This window comes from Chlamydotis macqueenii, chromosome 9 (genome assembly GCF_036417535.1).
Source record: "Chlamydotis macqueenii isolate bChlMac1 chromosome 9, bChlMac1.mat, whole genome shotgun sequence".
NCBI lineage: Eukaryota > Metazoa > Chordata > Aves > Otidiformes > Otididae > Chlamydotis > Chlamydotis macqueenii.
Genome location: NC_141564.1, coordinates 10,803,391 through 10,821,883, shown reverse-complemented (window position 1 = coordinate 10,821,883; position 18,493 = coordinate 10,803,391). Strand labels below are relative to the sequence as shown.

The 18,493-nt window shown below is 53.2% G+C and overlaps 2 protein-coding genes across 2 annotated transcripts; both read left to right on the top strand.

Annotated features, from left to right (window-relative positions):
- Window positions 1-1,705: 1,705 nt before the first annotated feature.
- PTTG1IP (PTTG1 interacting protein) lies at window positions 1,706-11,298 on the top strand. The gene is made up of 7 exons (XM_086755009.1): window positions 1,706-1,802; window positions 4,675-4,727; window positions 5,673-5,781; window positions 8,327-8,429; window positions 8,537-8,602; window positions 8,979-9,025; window positions 10,490-11,298. Exons 1-7 carry the CDS (start codon window positions 1,724-1,726, stop codon window positions 10,531-10,533), a joined length of 501 nt encoding a protein of 166 aa, XP_086611135.1. The 5' UTR covers window positions 1,706-1,723; the 3' UTR covers window positions 10,534-11,298.
- Window positions 11,299-14,723: 3,425 nt separating this feature from the next.
- SUMO3 (small ubiquitin like modifier 3) lies at window positions 14,724-17,695 on the top strand. The gene is made up of 4 exons (XM_086755083.1): window positions 14,724-14,886; window positions 15,217-15,345; window positions 16,756-16,827; window positions 17,535-17,695. Exons 1-4 carry the CDS (start codon window positions 14,866-14,868, stop codon window positions 17,613-17,615), a joined length of 303 nt encoding a protein of 100 aa, XP_086611209.1. The 5' UTR covers window positions 14,724-14,865; the 3' UTR covers window positions 17,616-17,695.
- The last annotated feature ends 798 nt before the right edge of the window (window positions 17,696-18,493 follow it).

Below are 18,493 nucleotides of genomic sequence, written 5' to 3'. Positions count from 1 at the left end.
GGTTGCTGGTGGTGGCGGCTGTGCCAGCATCACACGCTCACAGAGCGGCTGGGCTTGGCAGGGGTCTCTGGAGAGCAGCTGGTCCAAGCCCCTGCTGAAGGACGGCCACTATGAGCCAGCTGGACCCTGGGCACCACTGGAAAGAGCCTGGCTCCATTTTCTTTGCACCCTCCCTTCAGATATTTGTGTAGCTACATCCCCATCACAGATTCAGCTTCTTAATCCCTCCTGGCCCTGGTGCGGGCTGATGCCCAGCACAGAGTGGCTCTTGTGGGGGGATGAGCTGACAGCACCCTGCAACACAGCCGCAGCGCCCAAGTGGGTTGCGCTGTGCCGGCAGCAGTGCAGTGCCCTGCAATGTTGAGTGGGGCAGGTGAGGACCAGCAACAGCTTTCAGTGCTGGCACTTTTCATGTGGGAGAAATCATCCGACGTTCACAGTTTTGAGGACATTTTTCCATTCTGGAGCTCGGCTGAGGCAAGAGTAAATGTTGGTAGTAAAACTACAAACTAGTTAATTATTTCTAGTTTTTGTGTTGTTAACTTTACTGTCAAACTCTGCTGATAGAAACGTAAAATTGCACATACTTTTCAAACTGGTGAAAACCACTCCCGAGGGAAAAATCTAAATATAAGTCAAAAGGGCAGCAGGAAAAGCTGTTGCATTTAAAATAAAAGCTGGTATGAGTGAGGTTCTTCAATGGTCTTAATGCCCTTCTGCGCAGCAAAAATTGAGACAGCAAAGTGCCTCTAAAGTCTGTCCAACTGCTTAACCCTCGTTTAAAGTTCATTATCAATGAACAGGTACCGCTTTAAGATATGAGCACCTTAAAAATTTCCTGGGAACATAAAATCATTTTCTCTCATAACAGATAAGCAAAAGAGACTTAGTGATCATAACCAAATTTCTTCAAGATGTCTATTAGTCCGTTCAGTCTTTGAGCAACCACCCATCACAAGCTGTGGCAGATGCTCCAACCTCCAACGGCCGCTTCATCTTGGTAGACTCAAAGACACCTCGTTTGCTTCAGAGGCTGACTCGCCACCTTGAACCTCTGGCAACAGAACAGACGACTTTGCAGATCATTTGAAAGGCTCGGGTGGCAAACAGAGTAAGGCCTTTTTGCACCCTTAACTCGCAGTGACATTTCTCTCCTGTAGGTTTGAGGCCAATGACAGGAAAACAGGTTAAATTTCCTGCTTTAAATTTAACAGCGACAGTAGTAAAGAGTTACCCAGAACAGCTCCTCTAGAACGCTGTCTAGAGCGAGGACTGTATAACGTCTTCGGTACCTTCCATCTTTCTGGCTGTGCTACGGCCAGGATGAAACCCACCACCGTGTCAAGGTGCAGAGTAGGGCACGTGGCCAGCCGAGTCACCTTCAGGCAAGTGATTTGAACGGGATCAGATTCAGCTCCCGTTAGAGCTCCATCTGGGAACGCTGCAGGAACCCTCATCGAGCCCAGCAAACCCACAAAACTATTGAGTGAGCATCAGCTGTGGAGCCTTCATCAAGCGGGCAGCAGGCAGACACCACCCCTAGGCGGACTTTGATGAAACTGAACGCCTTCAGCGAGAAGGGGACGGGTAACGGTGCGCGCTGCTCCTCCCGCCGCCTCCGCTCCCCCTCCAGCCGCTGCCGGCCGCCGGCCCCCGGGGCCCGCCCCCGCGCTCGGCCCCTACATAGGCGGCGGTTGCCGCCCCGCCCCGGCTCGGTTCCGCCATGGCCCCTGCGCTCCGGCTCTGCGCCGCGCTGGCCTTGGCCCTGCTGCCCGCCGCCGCCGGGCAGGACGTGGCGGGAGGTAAGCGCGGCCCCCGGGGCTCGGCTCGGCCGGTCCCTGCGGCGTGGGTGCCCGCCCTGGCCGCTCCGAGCCCTGCGGTGCCGGCCCCGGGGAGGGGGAGCAAGCGCTCCAGGCAGGACACCTAAACGTCAGGGCTCTGCGGTTACTCTGGACCCTGCTTTCGTGGGGTGTCCGCTGCGGGAGGAAGCCTGGCGCAGGCTGTGGGTGTGCGGGGCGTGCACTAGCCGCAGAGTGGCCACTGGTCAAGGGCTTGGGGCTAGTCAGGATGGGGACGGGCAGTGGGACCCGGGAGGGCAGGCCCTATCCTTACTGGAAGCTCCATGGGGTGTGATCCTGCGTGGGGCGCCGGTGTGTCCCTCTGAGCCCTGGAGGTGGGTGCTGGAAAAGAGGCTTTACCTGACGCTTTACCGGCTGCCCCTGCGATCTGGCTGTGCATCTGATGCTGAGGGTGGTGGAACACTGGCACAGGTTGCCCAGAGAGGTGGTTGGTGGATGCCCCATCCCTGGAAACATTCCAGGCCAGGTTGGACGGGGCTCTGAGCAACCTGATCTGGTTGGAGATGTCCCTGCTCCTTGCAGGGAGGTTGGGCTTTAAAGGTCCCTTCCAGCCCAAACCATTCCATGATTTAGTGATGCTAACGGCTCAGCCATGTCTCTGGTGGGAGTTGAGTATCTGTCTGGGGTAGGGAAGACTCACTGGGCAGGCAGGTCCCCATCCATGGCCTTGGAGGAGACCTCCCTTCAGGACAGGGGAGACTGGCTGGGGAAGCCTCAGGCTGAGAGCTTCAGACCAGGAAGAAGCTGGGTGGGGTGGAGATCTGGGTGGGGAGCAGTGGGTGGCTGACTGCTTCTCCTTGGTGGGTGGAAGATGTAGCGTAGCCCTGTGGGTGCCGTGCCAGGTAGAGGAGAAGCTCTAGCCAAGGGTGGGGACAGCCCCCTTCAGGAGTGTCCTGAGAAGTCTGCCCACTCTTCTGGGTGAGAAACTGTTCTCCACATGGTTACCTGCCCTCTGACAGCTGCATGGTGGCTCCAGTTGGGAGGAGAGTGAGGACTAGCATGTGTTTTGCTGTCTTCCTTCCGCCCCAAGCCATTCACTTCATTTCTCTTGAAGCGAAGTGGCACAAGCACTATCCGGGGAACTTCTACCACAGTGAGAGCTGCTCTCCCACCTCTGTCCCTGAGGACTGCTGTGCTGCCCGTTCTGTCCTGTGTGAGGGGGCTGGTCCCCTGAGATCGGGCGTTTGGACAAAACCCTAGTCCCGAAGGGCTCCAGGGTCCTGGAAACAGCCTGTTCCCATTCAGCTGTAAGAGGGTGGCTTTGCCTTAGTGGCTTAGAGGATAAACCCCAGCTGGGGATGCCAGGAGAGGGGACACTCTGGGAGAAAGCAGAGCATCAGTAGGAAGCCCAGTTAAAGCTGCAGGCTCTCCTTTTGCCCATCCATGGCCTGTGGTGCGAGAGGGCTGCTCAGTGACTCCTTGTAGGCAAACAGTCTCAGGGGCAGCACTGGTGCCGTGATGGTTTTTCCGGCTTTGGCTGAGGAGACGGGGAAGACACAGCTTCCTAGAGTGTTTAAAATCTGCAATCTCGGCCTCTCTGGCGGTGTGTAAACACCCTTATCTGAGCTATGTTAATAAATTGCCCAGTTGTCTGGAGGGCTGCGCAGAGCATGTGACTGCTGACAGTGGGTCATAGCTGAGGGTTCCTGCCAGCTGGAGAGAGAAAAATGCAGCTTTGCTGCCTGTGAGTGTGGAAAACAAGCACCTCTGGGACTGACTTTTTTCCTGATGAAGGTGCTGCAAAGCAGTGATCCTTCTTCCACCAGTTACTGAGTAGTCAGGCAAATTAGTTTGTGGTTGATTTTTTTTTTTTTTAAAACCACAGTGGCTGATGCTTAGACTCTTTAGGCAGGGCTGGAGTTTACATGGCAGATCCTCAAGGGCTGGCAAACCACCCTTCCTGAGGATCTGGAGGAGCACACCAGTGAAATGGCAGGCGAGTGTCCTCTAGGAAGACTTTCCTGAAGAGCTAGCACTGCTGGGAGCTGCGGGCAAGCCCAGGAATGCGGCTGGATTGGGCCACCTTGTCCTGTGCTCAGACCTGATCCATTCCCCCTGCCCAGCATCCCCTGGGGATGCCATTGTCCATGGTGGCACTGGTGCCGAGAGCCAACCGAGTTTGTAGAGCAGAGATCCTCTCCTTCCAAATGAGGGTGGAAATAGGTTCTGAACATGGGTGTAGATTTTGGCTGCGGTGCTGCTCCCATCACCTGGAGTGTTTCCTGCTGAAGGAGGGTTTGAATGAATTGGCTGGGGTAGGGTACATCACTCATGTGCAGCTGCACTCCCTGCAGCTCTGCAGGGACTGTAGCTGTGTGTGTCCCCATTGTGCTCCTCTGCTTCTGCTTTTCCTGGTAGTAACTTCCTTGTACGGGGCTTGTTTGCTTGCACTACTCCGTCATCTGGCTGTAACAGGACTGCACCTCCTGCCCAATGCCCTTGTCCTTGTCCTCACAGGGTCCCTCCCAACCAACCCCAGCTGTGTCCCCCAGCTGCCTGCTGGCCACAGCAGATGCTCAAGCTTTTAGGGAAATAAGACCCAGGGAGAGGAACTCGCAGCTTGGAGCTTTGGGTCAGCACAGGCAAGGCAGATGGACTTCCATTTGCATTTGGGCCTCCCACTGTGACACCAAGTGTGTTTTGAAAGTGGCAGCTCTTGCAGAAGCGTTATGCTGCATTGCTGCTGGTCCGATGGGAATGCCTGCCTCCCAGAGTGGGCAAAGCAGCGGGCAAGAGCAGGCTCTGAGGAGCCCAGAGTTTTAAACCACTGAGAAGCTCTTCAAAGTACTGAGATGTCTTGTTTTCCTCCCTGTAGATTGTCAGCAGTACACGAACAAGAGCTGTGAGGAGTGTCTGAAAAATGTCACTGTAAGTAGCAGCAGTAAAACTCCCAACTTCTTGTGATGCCTGAAAAAAGTAGTGTGGGCTTTGCAGAGCTGTTACGGAGCAGTTTCCCTCCTGGAAGGAAGGCTGCTCCCCTGCTCTTGTCCTAAGTGTGCTGCAGATGCCACCCGCCCATGATGGTGAGAGGGCGGCCCCGCCTCGGTGCTCTGGGAGAGGCTGCTGGAGACTGCTTGGGTTTTGTTGTGCGCTTCTTGAGTTTAGTGGAATTGCCGAGCTCCTCCTCATAGATGGGAGACCCTGTCGTAGGGATGCACGCGGTGAAGGAGCTGAGGGCTGGACTGGCTGGTCAAGCTGCCCCTCCACCAGTTTGTGGGTGCTGTGGCACTGGGTGGATGCAGGATGCGTACCTGTGTCCTGCTAACCTCCGCTGCCTTATCTCAGATATCAGCAAACTTGAACTTGAGTCAGATCTTGCAGCTGACTTAGCCAGAACCAGTTTGACCAAACCCAACCAAATGGCTGCGTTAGGGGTTAGAGCCACCAGGAGACGAGGGTGCAGAGCTGCTGCCAGTAGTCTGGCTGGGAAAGACTAGTGAGGGCACACCCCAACCTCTCCTCCTCATCAGCTCTGCATTGAGTGGCTGTCTCAAAGGCTTTCTTGTTCTCCCAAAAATGCTGCACAGAATAAACATGAAGGATTTGGTGATTACTACCATCATGCAAGCCAGGAGAAGGGTTCTCAGCATCTTTACTTGCTCTAGAAATCTGCACTCCCCTCGCCTGCTTCTCCTGGTGCAGGCAAGCCTGATGCAGCCCATGCTGACCAAACAACTGTTACTTGTGAGCATCTCATTGCTGCTGAGTGGTACCTGGTCCTTGGGAGCAAGTAGTGGTGGCCCTGTTGCTGTGGCTAGCTGGCAGTACTGCTGCGCACCAGTAACGCTGTCCTACCTGGTTCCTGTGTCTCAGTGCCTGTGGTGTGCCAGCAGTGGGAGATGCGTGGAGTACCCCATCCGAAGAGTCCTCCCCCCGGCTGACCTCTGTGAGCTCCGCTCTGCGCGCTGGGGAGTCTGCTGGGGTAAGTGAATTGTGCTCGAGCGAAGGTGCCCTGTGGGCAGCTGCCTGTGCAAACCTTCCCAGTGCTCAAAGTGTGCATGCCAGTGTCTGACTCCTCTGCACCCTGTGTATTATTCCTTTCACTACCTGCGGCTCTTCACCTTCAGCAGTGTGGCTGCTGTCCCAGGCAGGCTCTTAAAATTCACAAGGTCTCTTTGAACCGGAAGTGAGATGACCTCTCTGGAGGCCTGCGTGGGCTTTTTCTAGTGCTGAGCATGCAGCGGTCATGCTCAGCTCTTGTCCACCTAAGAAAATATCCTCTTCCAAAGCTGCCATAAGCTGTGCTGTAGCTGGCTGCCTGCAGCCAGGTCACCTCCAGGAGCTTTTTCTGGCTGCCAGCTGGCTGTTGGTTGCCTTTCCTCCCTGGTGCTCTGTTTCCTAGTGGGTTTCTGGAGAATTTAGTGTCTTGTTTAGACCAAGCTTGGTGCATGCTCAGACAGGACCCAGCTTTTGGGGGCTTGGGTAGCTAGGAGGCAAGCTGAGGCTTGGTTTCTCTCACTTGTCTCCTTGATGTAAGAACTTGGAGTTGAATTGTGGCCGCCTGACATCCATTGTGCTTGAGGCTGCGCTCTATTCTCTGCCCTCAAGAGAGTTAAAACCACTCCTGTTCCTCATGGAGGAAGAATCTCCTCTTTGTGAGCACTACAATATGCTTTTCTCTTACTTGTGTAAGACCTTGAAATACTAGTTTTTATGCGAGTACCTTTACAAAAGGTTTCATTATAGGAGAATGCATTCCTTAGCTTGCAAAACTCGCCTTAGAGGAGATTAGTCCTGCGGAAGATTAGCTCTTAAATGAGTCTGCATTTTTGGTGTGCAGCCTTTATCATCAGGCAGAGGAGTGCCCAGTACTCTACCACCTCTCTCTGTGGGAAGGGGTGATCTGAACCCCAGGCTCACCCTGAAAAACTCCCTTTTCAGGTGAAAGCCTGTTTGGGTTTGTCTCTCCCTGACTGGCCTGACTTCTGATCCTTGGCTTTTGGGCTGTCCCATACATGACTCCATGGGTCTGTTGCAGTACAGCCAGTGAAAGCTTTCACATTGCTCCGAGTCAAGACGGTGCTGTGGGCAGTCAGGTCTCAAAAACCATCTTTCTAAAAGCCTTACTGGGAATGCGGACCTGCAGACCTCCCTGCTGCTGGGTGACTGCTGGAGCAGCTGCGTGAGCCCATCTGTAGGAGTAAACGCGAGTGTCTGTGAGCTGGTGGCTTGCTGACTTCTGGTCTTGCTGGTGACCTGCTAGGCCATGGCAGCTGTTTGTGGTTGGTATCTGGAACCACATTCCTTGCATGGAACTTGCCATGATAGCCTGGGTTAGGGACGCAGTGTGATTTGAGAGTCAGACAGCACAGTAGTTGGCAGCAATGAAGCTCTCAGCTGGGAGGAGGAGCTGGAGGCTTTGAAAGCAAGTTCAGTGGAATCAGTTCAGCCTGGAGCACCCCAATAAGCCTGCTACTGCCAAGTCCTTGCAGCAAGGGAACAGGCAGGCATCTTTTAAAATACACCATGTGTGATGCTCAGGCTTTCCACTGGGCTCACGATCTGAGCTGCACAGAGATAAGTGCTCTGAGCAGGCTCAAGTGCACTAGGATTTCTTTAACTTGACTGTTGTATGTGAAGTGGCTCTTAAACAAATATTTCTGCAGGCACAAGTCTCTGAACAGTCTGAATCATACTTGGAAGAAACCCCTTTTTGTTGCAAAGGATTTCAGGTGATGTCTAGATATGTCCCTTTTGGCTGGTGTCTCTACAGGATGACTGCCTCCCTGGGGCCAGAGCTCAAGGCCACTGCGTCACCATCATGTCCCAGTGGGCTTTGTGCTCTGCATGGGCGAGCAGATCCCCTGAGCCCCAGGGAGACGTGGTGGTGCGGTGCATGAAGCAGCCTTCTGCCTTTGGCTGCTTCAGCAGCACTGCTGGCCCTGAGCCGATAAATCCCAATGGATCTTGTCTCACTTTGTCTCTCACCCAAGGACTCCAGACACCCATAAGTGCTTCCATTCCACTGTCCTCTCATTTTAGATGACTTCTGAGGCTGGCTCCTGTAGGCGGTAACTCCAGTCTCAGCTGTAGCCTCTCTGTTGGAGGTTACTCCTCAGCACTGAAGCCTCCAGGTTTTGTGTGTTGTTTGTTGGTTTTTTTGTTGGTTTTTTTTGGTTTGTTTTTTTTTTCCCCTTGATGGGTTACTGTTCACCTGGATTAGTGATTAAGACAGCTTTGCTCCTGTTTCTGCTGGAGGAGTTTGACCTGAGTGTGTTTGTTCTTGCCTTTCTTCATAGCCAGTAACTACAGTTAGCAGCTACATGTACTCAGTTGGTGTGTACACGCTGGTGCCAACACCTGGTATACCTATAGAAAATGATGTCCATCCTGCCTCCCCAGGCTGTTACGTGTGTCTCCAGCCCAGAGACTGAAGGTGCTGGTGACAGTAGCCGTGTGCTTGTAAATACTGTACCTCCAGGCAGACATGTATTTGCGTGCTAAATGTGTTTTGTTGAATCCTTTAGTGAACTTTGAAGCCCTGATCATTGCGATGTCTGTGGTGGGAGGAACTATCCTTATCACGCTGGGGGTCTGCTGCTGCTGCTGTTGTAAGAAAAAGAGCAAAAAGCAAGTATTGGAGGGGTTCCCTCTTTTCTTGGAGTAGCTTGGATGCAACCACGTGCTGTTGCAGAACTGAGTGCCGAGCGCTGCTAACATGCTCTTCTATTTGTCAGGCCAGACAAGGATGATGAGAGAGCGGCCAGGGAGCGGGAGAAGAGGCGGGTGCGGCAGGAAGAGAGGTGAGCTTGTGCCACAGGCTGCAGAACAGTCTGTTGTACCATCAAACGTGATGCCAGGAGGCAAGCGGGGCTTGACACATGCAGCCACTGGCTGCTTCAACCTTAGCACGAACCTAAACCTCATGAGCAATGTCTTTCTGGGGTGACTCATGGATGCAGCATCGCAACAGTGTTATGTATCTGACTCCCTGAAGGCTGCTGATGTGTGCAGGCTCTGGTGGTGCCCTGTGTCTCAGGACATGGACAGAGGGGGGGTTGAGCAAACCTGGCAGCCTGGAGCTCCTGACATTGAGAAGAAGCAAGGAGCTGTAGCTCCTCTTGCTCAGTTCTGTATTGCCAATCATTGACTCATGGTTGTTCTGTTTGCTTCTTGCAGGAGAGCAGAGATGAAATCACGGCATGATGAAATCCGAAGAAAATACGGTATGGTGCTGATGCGAGCGATCCAAACTAAGCTTTAGATTGAGCAGCCTCAGTAACTGTGTTCCTTGCTATGGTTACAGCTGCAGAGGAGACCTGGCCATCAGGGAAAACAGTCTCCACTTCTCCTGTCTCAGTGAATTGCTTTCTTGCCCTCTGGGAGCAAGCGTAGAGATGCTCAGGTCATGGCATGTGACCCAACACAAGTGCTGCCCCTCTTGAGTAGGGAAGAGAGAGCATTCAACACTCCCTGGGACCTGTGTCCTCCAAACGTGCCATGTGGGAGAAGCTGCTGGGACTTGACTGGTGGGGAGAAGCAGAAGCTGGTAGACACAGTACTAGCTGTAATGCTGCTGCCCTTCAGGCATGGCCCTCTGGCAGCCATCTGGTCAGCAAGCAGCTGGGGAACCAGCAGCCCTGGGTGGGGAGCCAGATGGGAGCACAGGTGCCCTCTGTGCCAACAGTGGTTCCCAGAGAGGTGGTTCAGCCCTCTGGGTGCTGGGAGTGCACATACCCCCTCCTGGGGCTGGACTGTCCTTCAGGTGAGTCCCACAGCCCCAGGGCAGGTGGACCTGAGGGGGACAGCAGCCTGGAAGGAAGAGAGGAGCAGCAAATTGCTTGAAGCCGGTGGAGGGGTCTCTCCTGCCTGACCATGGGGGCTGCTGGGGCTCTTCCAACGTGGCAGTGGAGCAGCGAGCAATCAGGCTTATGCATACAAAGTGTGGTGGTCTCTGGCTTTGGGGAGGGCTGTAGGGAAAGCTGAAGACCCTTCTGCCTGCAGCTGCTGTCCACTGCAGGTCCAGGTTGGGCAGGAGATCTAGAGGCTTCTGGCTGGGCTGGCTTCTGTGAGGAAGAGCAGGCAAAGCTGTGCCTGAAGGAGCACTTGGTGGCAGAAACACCTCATGGAAGTGGAAGGGCTGGGCTCCAGGACTGTCTTGCCATGCCAGGGCTGTGTCTTGCTCTAGCCTGACCCCAGAGTCTGCAATCTTGTCCTTTCTCAGAAGTGTTGGGCTAGGAAAACAGCCAACAGAGTGGCATGGGGACTTGTCACTGGCCCAGAAATCAGCCCCATACCCTCCCTTGCTGCCTCCCAGTCTGTGAATACAGGAGCAGGTGAGCAAGTCTGAGAACAGTTTTAATTTAACTTGGGTCTGGCCTCTCTGCTTCTAAGTCCAGTCCAATAGACGCAGAAGGCGTGCTCTGGAAGATCAGTCATACTGCTTTTCCTGGACTTTATATGAACTGCCTAGGAGAGGAGTTTGCCATCAGATTGAGCTTCTTAATGGATCTCTTCTGTTTAGAGGAGGAGAGTGAAATAGTGCTGACTGCATGCACGGCTCGAGTAAGAGCCGGTCTTTCAGAAGGACTGCAGGACAGGAGGCTGCATGAAGCACAAATGACAGTTGTTGTTACCAAGAACTAGGTTTCTTGCTGGCTGTGACTGAATGAATCTCTCTTCCCTTCTAGGCCTGTTCAAGGAAGAAAACCCTTATGCAAAATTTGAGAATTAGCACCTCTGGACCTGCCCGCCCCAGTGAACAGTGCCTCCCCACAGAGCTGCAGGACTCCACGCTTCTCCTGCAATGAGGAGACCACTGTGGTGCCACTCCCTACTTCATCTGCCACAGAAGATGAGCCAAATGCTTGGTGGCACCATTGTCCCCACTCCAGGTGCTCTGTTTGGTCCAGAGCTTTCCTCTTACTCTGCTGGTGCAGGAAAACATGGTGGCAATACCAGAGGATGACACACTTCTTCTCACTCACCCCTGGGGTGTTAACGGCATCCAAAGCAATGCAAATAACAGCCCTTGTCCCTGGCCAAGGGCAAAAGCAACTTTATGCATCTTTCTTGCTCCTGCCTCACCAAATAGCCTTCACACACACAGTCAGGCTCTTCTGTCCACCTCCTTCCTTTCTTTTTTTCTTCTTTTTTTTTCTTTTAATGTAGGCAAAAGCCAGCAAGAATTTCTTGACTTGTAGGTCAGCAGGAGGCCTTGGCTGTTACTCCAGGTGCCTGTACTTCTCCCAGCATATTAGCATTCCTGTCAAAAAGCACAAGTTTCTGGTATCTTGGTATCTTGGTCCTCCAGGAGGAAGGTCCCATGTGCACGTCCTCACTTGCAACTAGTCTGGGGAAAAGTCCCAACTCTCCTACCTCTCTGTGCCTTTCTAGAAAGGTGGTCTCCTGGGCTTGATGGCCATGGCTCATAGCAATACTGTAGGATTCAGATGCCTTTACAATATGTTGACTGTATATTAAACTGATTTGATTACTATCCTAGTCTGAAAGAATTTAATTCTGCTTCCACACCAGGTCTGGGTTGGTAGCAATGCTGATGGAGTTGCCACAGTTATGTGGCCCTGGTGTGTCGGGCCCTCATGGGGTAGGTGAGGGAGGCAGAAGCAAGGCTGCCTTGAACTCTTGCTGGGCTTGAACAGGAGGAGTCTGTTCATGGAGATGTTCAGTTGTTAGGAAAAGCTGAGTGTTGGGAGTAACCCTGCTCTCTAAGGAGCTGAGTCTTTCTGCAAGAGCTTTGCCTGTGTCCCCTAGCACCCCTGAGAGCCCTTGTCTAAGCGGGGTGGCCCGGGGGCTCCTGGCAGTGTTAGGTACAGGCTAAACCCTGTGCTGCATTACCTGTGTAAGGGACCCAGGGGTGGGGAAAGGAGGATGGGACTGCTGTTACATGGTCCTATACTTGACCAAAATTGGCTTTGCAGTACGAAGGAGCTCTGCATGCAAGCAATACATCTACCTTGATAGTTTGGGCTCAGAAAAGCTATTTCCTTTTGTCAGGTGCAGTGACTTGCTCTGGACTGCAGATGGTAGCATTTCTGTGGGCTTGCATGAAATACTCCATTTGTATTGCCAGGCTTATGGCCCTCTGAAACAAATGGCTGGAGCTGAACTTCTGAAGCTAAATCAGCTGAGAAACCTTGCTGCTGCTGCTGCCTGAGCTGTGTGCTGGCTGCCAGAATCTGGCTGACTTTTGCCAGGATGGTCAGAGATGCAAGACTTGGCAGGTAACTTTTAATCTAGGCTGTCTCTGGCTCCTGTCAGAAGATAACTTGGCTTCAGGTGGTAGGAACAAAGTGAATGACTCTGCCAATGCTGAATAAGCACCTGGTCTGTAACCTGGGCTCCTGTCAGGGTGAACTAGGCTGCAGTGCTGAGAGGAGGGCTGAAAGAGTAGGGTCGGGTTGCCAAGCTCTCATGGGTACTCTCCCATCTTCTGTCCTAGTCTGTTGGACTGGCTGGGCAGGGGCTGCATCCTGGTGCTGCCAGTCAAGAGCTGTAGGAGGTGGTGACAGTGTCACCAGCTGGGAGATGATGTTTTAAATAAATCTTTGCTGCCCTGCATTTGGTGTGGAGCACCTTGCAAAAACTGCTCTGTGCACATGGAAGACAAAGCGTGGAGCCCTGTAAGGAGAAGTGAAAATGTTGATAAAGACCCTGGTGGTGCCCTGTGCTTTATTGGGTATGCTGGTCTGGAGGGGCCATGGTCCCTCTGCTAACCAAAGATACGGGGACCCTGTGTGAGCTTCGCTTAAGAAAAGCGATGTATGGAGGCAGCTGGTGCTCAGCTGCAAAGCTGTTAGAGCTGCTTTACCTCTCCTGGGCTGTGATGGGCTCCAGGTACCATCCTGCCCTGGGGACTGGGACCAGTATAATCCCTTTAGGCTACCTGAGGACTTCCACTGGCCCTGCTCCCCACACTAAGGGGTTGTGCCTCCAAACCCACCAGGGATGGGGGGCCCCTGCAAGCAGGTTTCCCTTGCTGGGACCCCACTGGTTGCGGGCTCTGTCTTCTGCTGAACCAGGGCAGAGGGACCTGCTCTGCCTGGGGAACCAGCTCCCTGCCTGGGCGGAGCCTAACTGTTCCCCGGGGACAAGCAGAGGGCATGCCATGCTGCCAGGGCACACCAGTTATTGCTGGGCATCCTCTGCTCCCATCCTGGCCTCCAGCATCGCTGGCCCAGGGGCTGCCTTCCATAACCTGTGATGGAGATTTTACTAATTTTTATAATTTCTACTGTGAAGGCTGCTGTGTGCAGGTATCATGTGGCTGATGTGCTGCAAAGCTAGTGGTCCCTTTGGCTTGTCTGACCTGCAGCAAGGAGGTTGAAGCTGGGTCCTTGGGTGGCTGAGATGATGAGGTCCAGGAACGAACATGTCTCCACTGCAATTGAGAGCTAAGCCTGGCCCCTAAATAGACCCCACATGAGGATTAATTAGCCCTTTGTGAAGCTGCTGTGCTGGGAAGGCTGCCTCACTCGAGGTGGGGGGAGCAGATGGGGATGGCACGGCTCAGGGGTGCGATACCGTGCCTTACTGCCTGCATGGTGCATGGCTGAGGATGATGGGCACTCAGAGGATGCAGGAGGGAATTTGGAAATAAGAGGTTAAAGGGGTGTAAAGGGGAGCTTGGCTTTAAGCCACAGGACAGTTGCACATTTAGAGTGCTGCACTTGTGGGACAGCCCTGTGCAAAAAGGCCAGAAAAAGCTGGTGTTGGGTTAATTCCCAAGGCAGTACGTGGCCGCTCTGTAATAGGAAAGGTGAGACAAACAGTGACGGGAGCAGCCAGCTGTGCTCCTTGTCAAAGGCAAGCAAAGACCCATCGTGGCTACGGAAGGTCCAGGAGGAAGAGCTGGGCTGGGCAGCTGGAGTGACGCCCTCCAGAGGGTTCTTCCACAACGGGAGCTGAGCTTCAAAAAGGATGGTCCCACTGCTCTCCTTTATTTTGCCGACACCAAGGAGCAGACCTACAGCCTGTGCCCAGCACTGTGGGTGCTTAGCCACTGCCTCCTCCTCCTGCCGGCTCTGCCGGGGGCTCATCGTGGCCACCCACTGCCTGCGGGTGGAGGATGACCATGGTGGGGTGGCCCGCCATCGCCGCGACCGCTTCAGTCCCTACACGGGGCTGTGGCTGCGGCAGCAGGGGCAGCAGCAGCAGCGGGGCCCCAGAAATCCCCAACGCCGGAGATTCTTGTTGGAGCATGAGGATCGCAGCCCCTCTGTGCCCCGCCAGCGTGTCCGATTCTGGTCTGGGCCATGGGTCAGCAGGGAGACCCGCTGGCTCCCCTCCCCGTCAGAGGAAAGGGAGGGACTGTCGTGGCTACAGAGAGTCCAGGAGGAAAAGCCGGGCTCAGGGGACCACACGTGCCCCCTCCCCTTGCCCCGCTTCCAAGTGGGATGGCCAGGCCCAGTGGGATCACCCTGAAATAGAAACCCCAGGGATGCTGAGAGGGGCCACCTCTGGTTTCTTCCACGCTGGTTTGCTCGTCCCTGCGGGGATGCAGCCCAAGAAAGGGGAAGGGAGATTCCCATGGGACTCTTCCAAGCAGGTTCCTGAAGGCCACAGTGAGGAAAGAGGCTGAGGTGGAGGTTTGGGGAGACCCTCCTGTCCTCTCCCGGTCCCGCACACTCTCTGCCTGCGCTGCCCACGGGAGAGCGACCCCACCCGGGCGCCGAACAGCGCCCCCGTGCTGCTCCGCGTGGCGCAGGCTGCTGTTGGCCACGCCCCTTGCTCCCGTCCCCCGCGGCTCCGCCTCCTGTCCCCGCCCCGTCGCCCGCGGCGCTTCCGATTCTCTGTGACGCAGTTTCCAGAGCCTCCCGGGGAGGTGCGCGCCCTTGCCTTCCCCCGCCCCTCGCCACACACGTGACCGGGCCGGCGCGGCCAATGGGAACGCGAGGCGGCTGGGCGCGGAGGGGTGGGGCGGAGCCGCGCGCTCTCGCGGGGCGGCAGGCGGCGGCTGGAGCCGAGCGCGGGGGCTGCTCCTTCAGCGCGCGCGCGCGCGCCGTCCCCTTCCCTCCCCTCCCTCCCCCCTCCCGTCCCCGCCGTCATGTCGGAGGAGAAGCCCAAGGTGAGGCGCGGCGGGGCCGGGGCAGCCGCGGCCTGGCGGGGCTCGGGGAAGTGGGGGCAGAGCGAGGCCTTTCCGCCGGGCCTTGGGGCAGGGCTGCCGGTGCGGCCCCGCCCCGCAGCGTGCGGTGGCCAAGATGGCGGCGGGGGCCGGGCTGGGGCACGACGGGAGGAGGCGGAGGCGCCGCGGAGCCTCGGGCCCCCCGCCGCCCCGGGGGAGGCCGCCCAGCCTCCGCAGGCCGCCCTGGGTGGTGTCCGGCCCCAGCACGGCCTCCGCCGGGGCACGGCTGGCCTGACTGGGCTCCCAATCCCCTTCTTCCCATTTTTCATCCAGGAGGGCGTGAAAACGGAGAATGATCACATCAACCTGAAAGTGGCGGGGCAGGACGGCTCCGTGGTGCAGTTCAAAATCAAGCGGCACACCCCGCTGAGCAAGCTGATGAAGGCGTACTGCGAGCGGCAGGTAGGCACGGCTCCTCAAAAATTCACGCTGAATTTTGACCCGCTTTATCATCTCTAAAAACTTTATTGGCTTTATGCAGAGTCTGTTTTCTGTTTGGGAAACGCTACAAACAAAATTCTCCTAATACCATGCCTTTTTTTCTCTCTCTTTTTTTTCTCTTCTTCTCTCATCCCTTTGCTTGTCTCTCCCCTTGCCCGCTGCACCGTTTGGGCTGCCCTGTTCTGCAGGTGCCGGCCAGCTGCTCTGTGTCCATGGCTGTTCCCCAGTGCAACCCTGAGCTAAATGGGAGGGATTTATCCCCACAGCCAAATTCCTGAGCCTGTAGTCCTCAATGCCTGTGCTTCTGCACTGCGTTAGGTGGCACAGAGCAGAAGGTGGGGATACGAATGGCTTTTGGAAGCGCAGTCGGATTGTTTGCCAGCATTTTCCCTTGTCTGCTACTTACAGGCTCCTGTCTTTGCTCGCTCGAACTGCATGCTCTGCCCTGTCCTGTGCCTAATACAGCAAAGCGCCTCGGATTGGGAACAAGAACTGAATATGTGGGATCTTTAGAGAGGCACAGGGAGTTTTTGTGTTTGTGTGGCACTGTGTATGACTGGAACTGTGAATCACACGGGGATTTCGAAGGATTTTAGAGGGCAAAGCAAAGACCTCAATCCCTGACGCAGGGAGTAAAGACTGCATCGTGTGATTAAGCGCTGTCAAAACAAGATTTAGTCCTGAATTCAACTAAAGTTTTAAAGGCAATGTTATTAATGTTAGGCCCTAACATTTTTCTAACAAATCTTGCAATGAAAAGTCTGTATCAAGTCCTGCAAGTTCTTTTTTCTTCACTTCATGGTTCCTTTTTTCATCAGATGGAGAACTAGAACTAGATGCTTGACATGAGTGAAATCTTGTCTTAACTATGTGTAGTCAGTGCTGCCAGCTAGTTGTACAAATAAAGTAGTTTTTTCAGATTTTAAAAAAAAAAGTTTTCCAATGAGTCAACATAATCTACCATTAGTTCTCTGACTGCATGAGAAACAATTGCTGGTTTTCCCGACATGTCCTCTGACCCTTTATAGAATGGTTTATTGATTGATCCTTTCTTAAATTACCTTTGTAAATTAACTTTCAATATTTGTGCCTTGCAGAGCAGGATCAGAACCTGGATCAGAACTTGGTGCCAAATCTGCACCTGTGGTTCCATACAGAGTCCTTGCTGGGGCAGCAGCCCAGCGGGACGTCGCTCAGACAGCTCTGCTTCCTCAACTTACATAGCAAGACAGATGCACCAAGTTCCCTGTCCAGTTAAATCTTTTGAGTCTTATTTTGTTAATATTTGTTCTGACAGTAAATCTGTAAATGTTTTGTTTGGATTCAGAGTCAAAAGCATGGTTTCTCATATTAATTGCTTTAAACTTGCAGGGCTTGTCGATGAGGCAGATTAGATTCAGATTTGATGGACAACCGATTAGTGAAACAGATACACCTGCACAGGTATGAAAAATACTTTTATTGCAAATTGCTCTACAAATATTTTGATAGCTGTGTGCAGATGAAAGGGGTTTGAAATCAAAATTATTCTGAAATATTTGCTGTAAGTTTAGCACATTCCAAATAATTTGGGTTTTTTATTCCCCTTGAATATTTTTACTTTTAGCAGGGAGGAACACATGGTGCATAACACCATTCCATGTGAGGAACACATGCACAGTTGAACAGCACTGGTGCTAACTAAGCCGGCACCAATGCTGGTGTGGAAGAGACCCCTGGGAAGTGCTGGTATTTTCAGCTCTGCCCTACTTCTCCGTCAGCCTGTTCAGAGCTGGCACTGAAGCCGTAGCTGCCGTCTGCACCAGGAGTGCTGAGAACGAGGGGGGATTTCTTGGGCTCGCAGGGCCCGTGGCAAGGAGCAGAGCAGAGGCTTGGCCGGGTGGTTTGTTGTAGAAGAGGCTAAATGGCCGAGTTGGGCCTGACTTGACAGGCGTGCCTCTGAAACCTGTTTTGGTGTTGGTGATGCTCTGATCAGAGAGACGGGCTATGGAGTGCCTGCTCTGGAGTGACCGGTGGCAACGTTTCATGCATTAATTAATTAAAATTACACCTGAAGCACTCTCTTGCCGGTACTGGTTAGGAGTGGACAGCCAAGTGCTTTTGTAACCATGCGTATTTCAAATCTTGTATTTTCTTTGTTGCTCTAACAGCTGGAGATGGAAGATGAAGACACTATCGATGTGTTCCAACAGCAGACAGGTGGAGTGTGTTCAGATGTGCCGTCCTTTTGAGAAGAAGAGTTTAAGGATCCTCGTCACACCTCACTCTCTCATCTGTCCTTGGATTTGCTATTAAATAGTAAACAAATGAACATGCCAATCACACGGGATTCTTCTAAACTTTAGAGGACATTTACCAAAATCGCTTCTTGTCTTCGACGTACTGCGTGTGCAAGTCAAAACAGTATCTGCAGGGATTAATCTATATCTTAAATTGGGCCAATTTGATTTAAGTTCAGATTAAGTAACATGCATTGTCTCTCTGCTGTTATCTTTTGTTTTGTTTTGTTTTCTTTTTTCTTTCTTTAAACCTGTGGCCTAAATATTAATCCATGTGTTAGGACATGGAGCATTCATTCCTGGCTAGTGTCGGTCTTGCCCCTCTGTTTAATTCTAACCATGTAAATAATTCAGTCTATTTTCATGCCAGTTGTGAGCATAAGAGTTTCCTTTAAGATACGCCGAAGAGAAGGAAAAGAGATGCTGGTTTTAACTTTTTAGCGCGTGTTGCAAACACAGTGACGTCAGAAGCGTTAAGCCTATGACACAAGGCTGGTACATGCAGATACAATGCTTAGTATAGAGTCAGAGTTAAAAATATTCCAGATTTACATGCGCTTTGTCATACTATGATAAAGTCTGAAATACACTTTTGTAATGCAGAAGTGAGATTTGTCCTGAATTATTGTCAGAGTTAGCAGAGCAGCTGGTCCAAAAAACTAACTCTTATGATAGAGCGCCGTTATTTTTTTTTGTTTTGCAAGCTTATAGAAAGAGAAACCGTCGCTGCTGTTCGCTGAGCGGCGGGCGGAATCTGTCACCTTTCTCCTCCTCCCTTTAGTACGTCTGTGTTTCTCGGTGGGTACTGGAAGTGTGTGGCCTCAGGTTTC

Coding starts and splice junctions, on each gene's coding strand:
- PTTG1IP (XM_086755009.1), top strand. CDS start 1,724: ATGGCCCCTGCGCTCCGGCTCTGCGCCGCGCTGGCCTTGGCCCTGCTG. Junction 5,782..8,326: donor GCGCTGGGGAGTCTGCTGGG/GTAAGTGAATTG, acceptor TGAATCCTTTAG/TGAACTTTGAAGCCCTGATC. Junction 9,026..10,489: donor TGAAATCCGAAGAAAATACG/GTATGGTGCTGA, acceptor CTTCCCTTCTAG/GCCTGTTCAAGGAAGAAAAC.
- SUMO3 (XM_086755083.1), top strand. CDS start 14,866: ATGTCGGAGGAGAAGCCCAAG. Junction 14,887..15,216: donor TGTCGGAGGAGAAGCCCAAG/GTGAGGCGCGGC, acceptor TTTTTCATCCAG/GAGGGCGTGAAAACGGAGAA. Junction 15,346..16,755: donor AGGCGTACTGCGAGCGGCAG/GTAGGCACGGCT, acceptor TTAAACTTGCAG/GGCTTGTCGATGAGGCAGAT.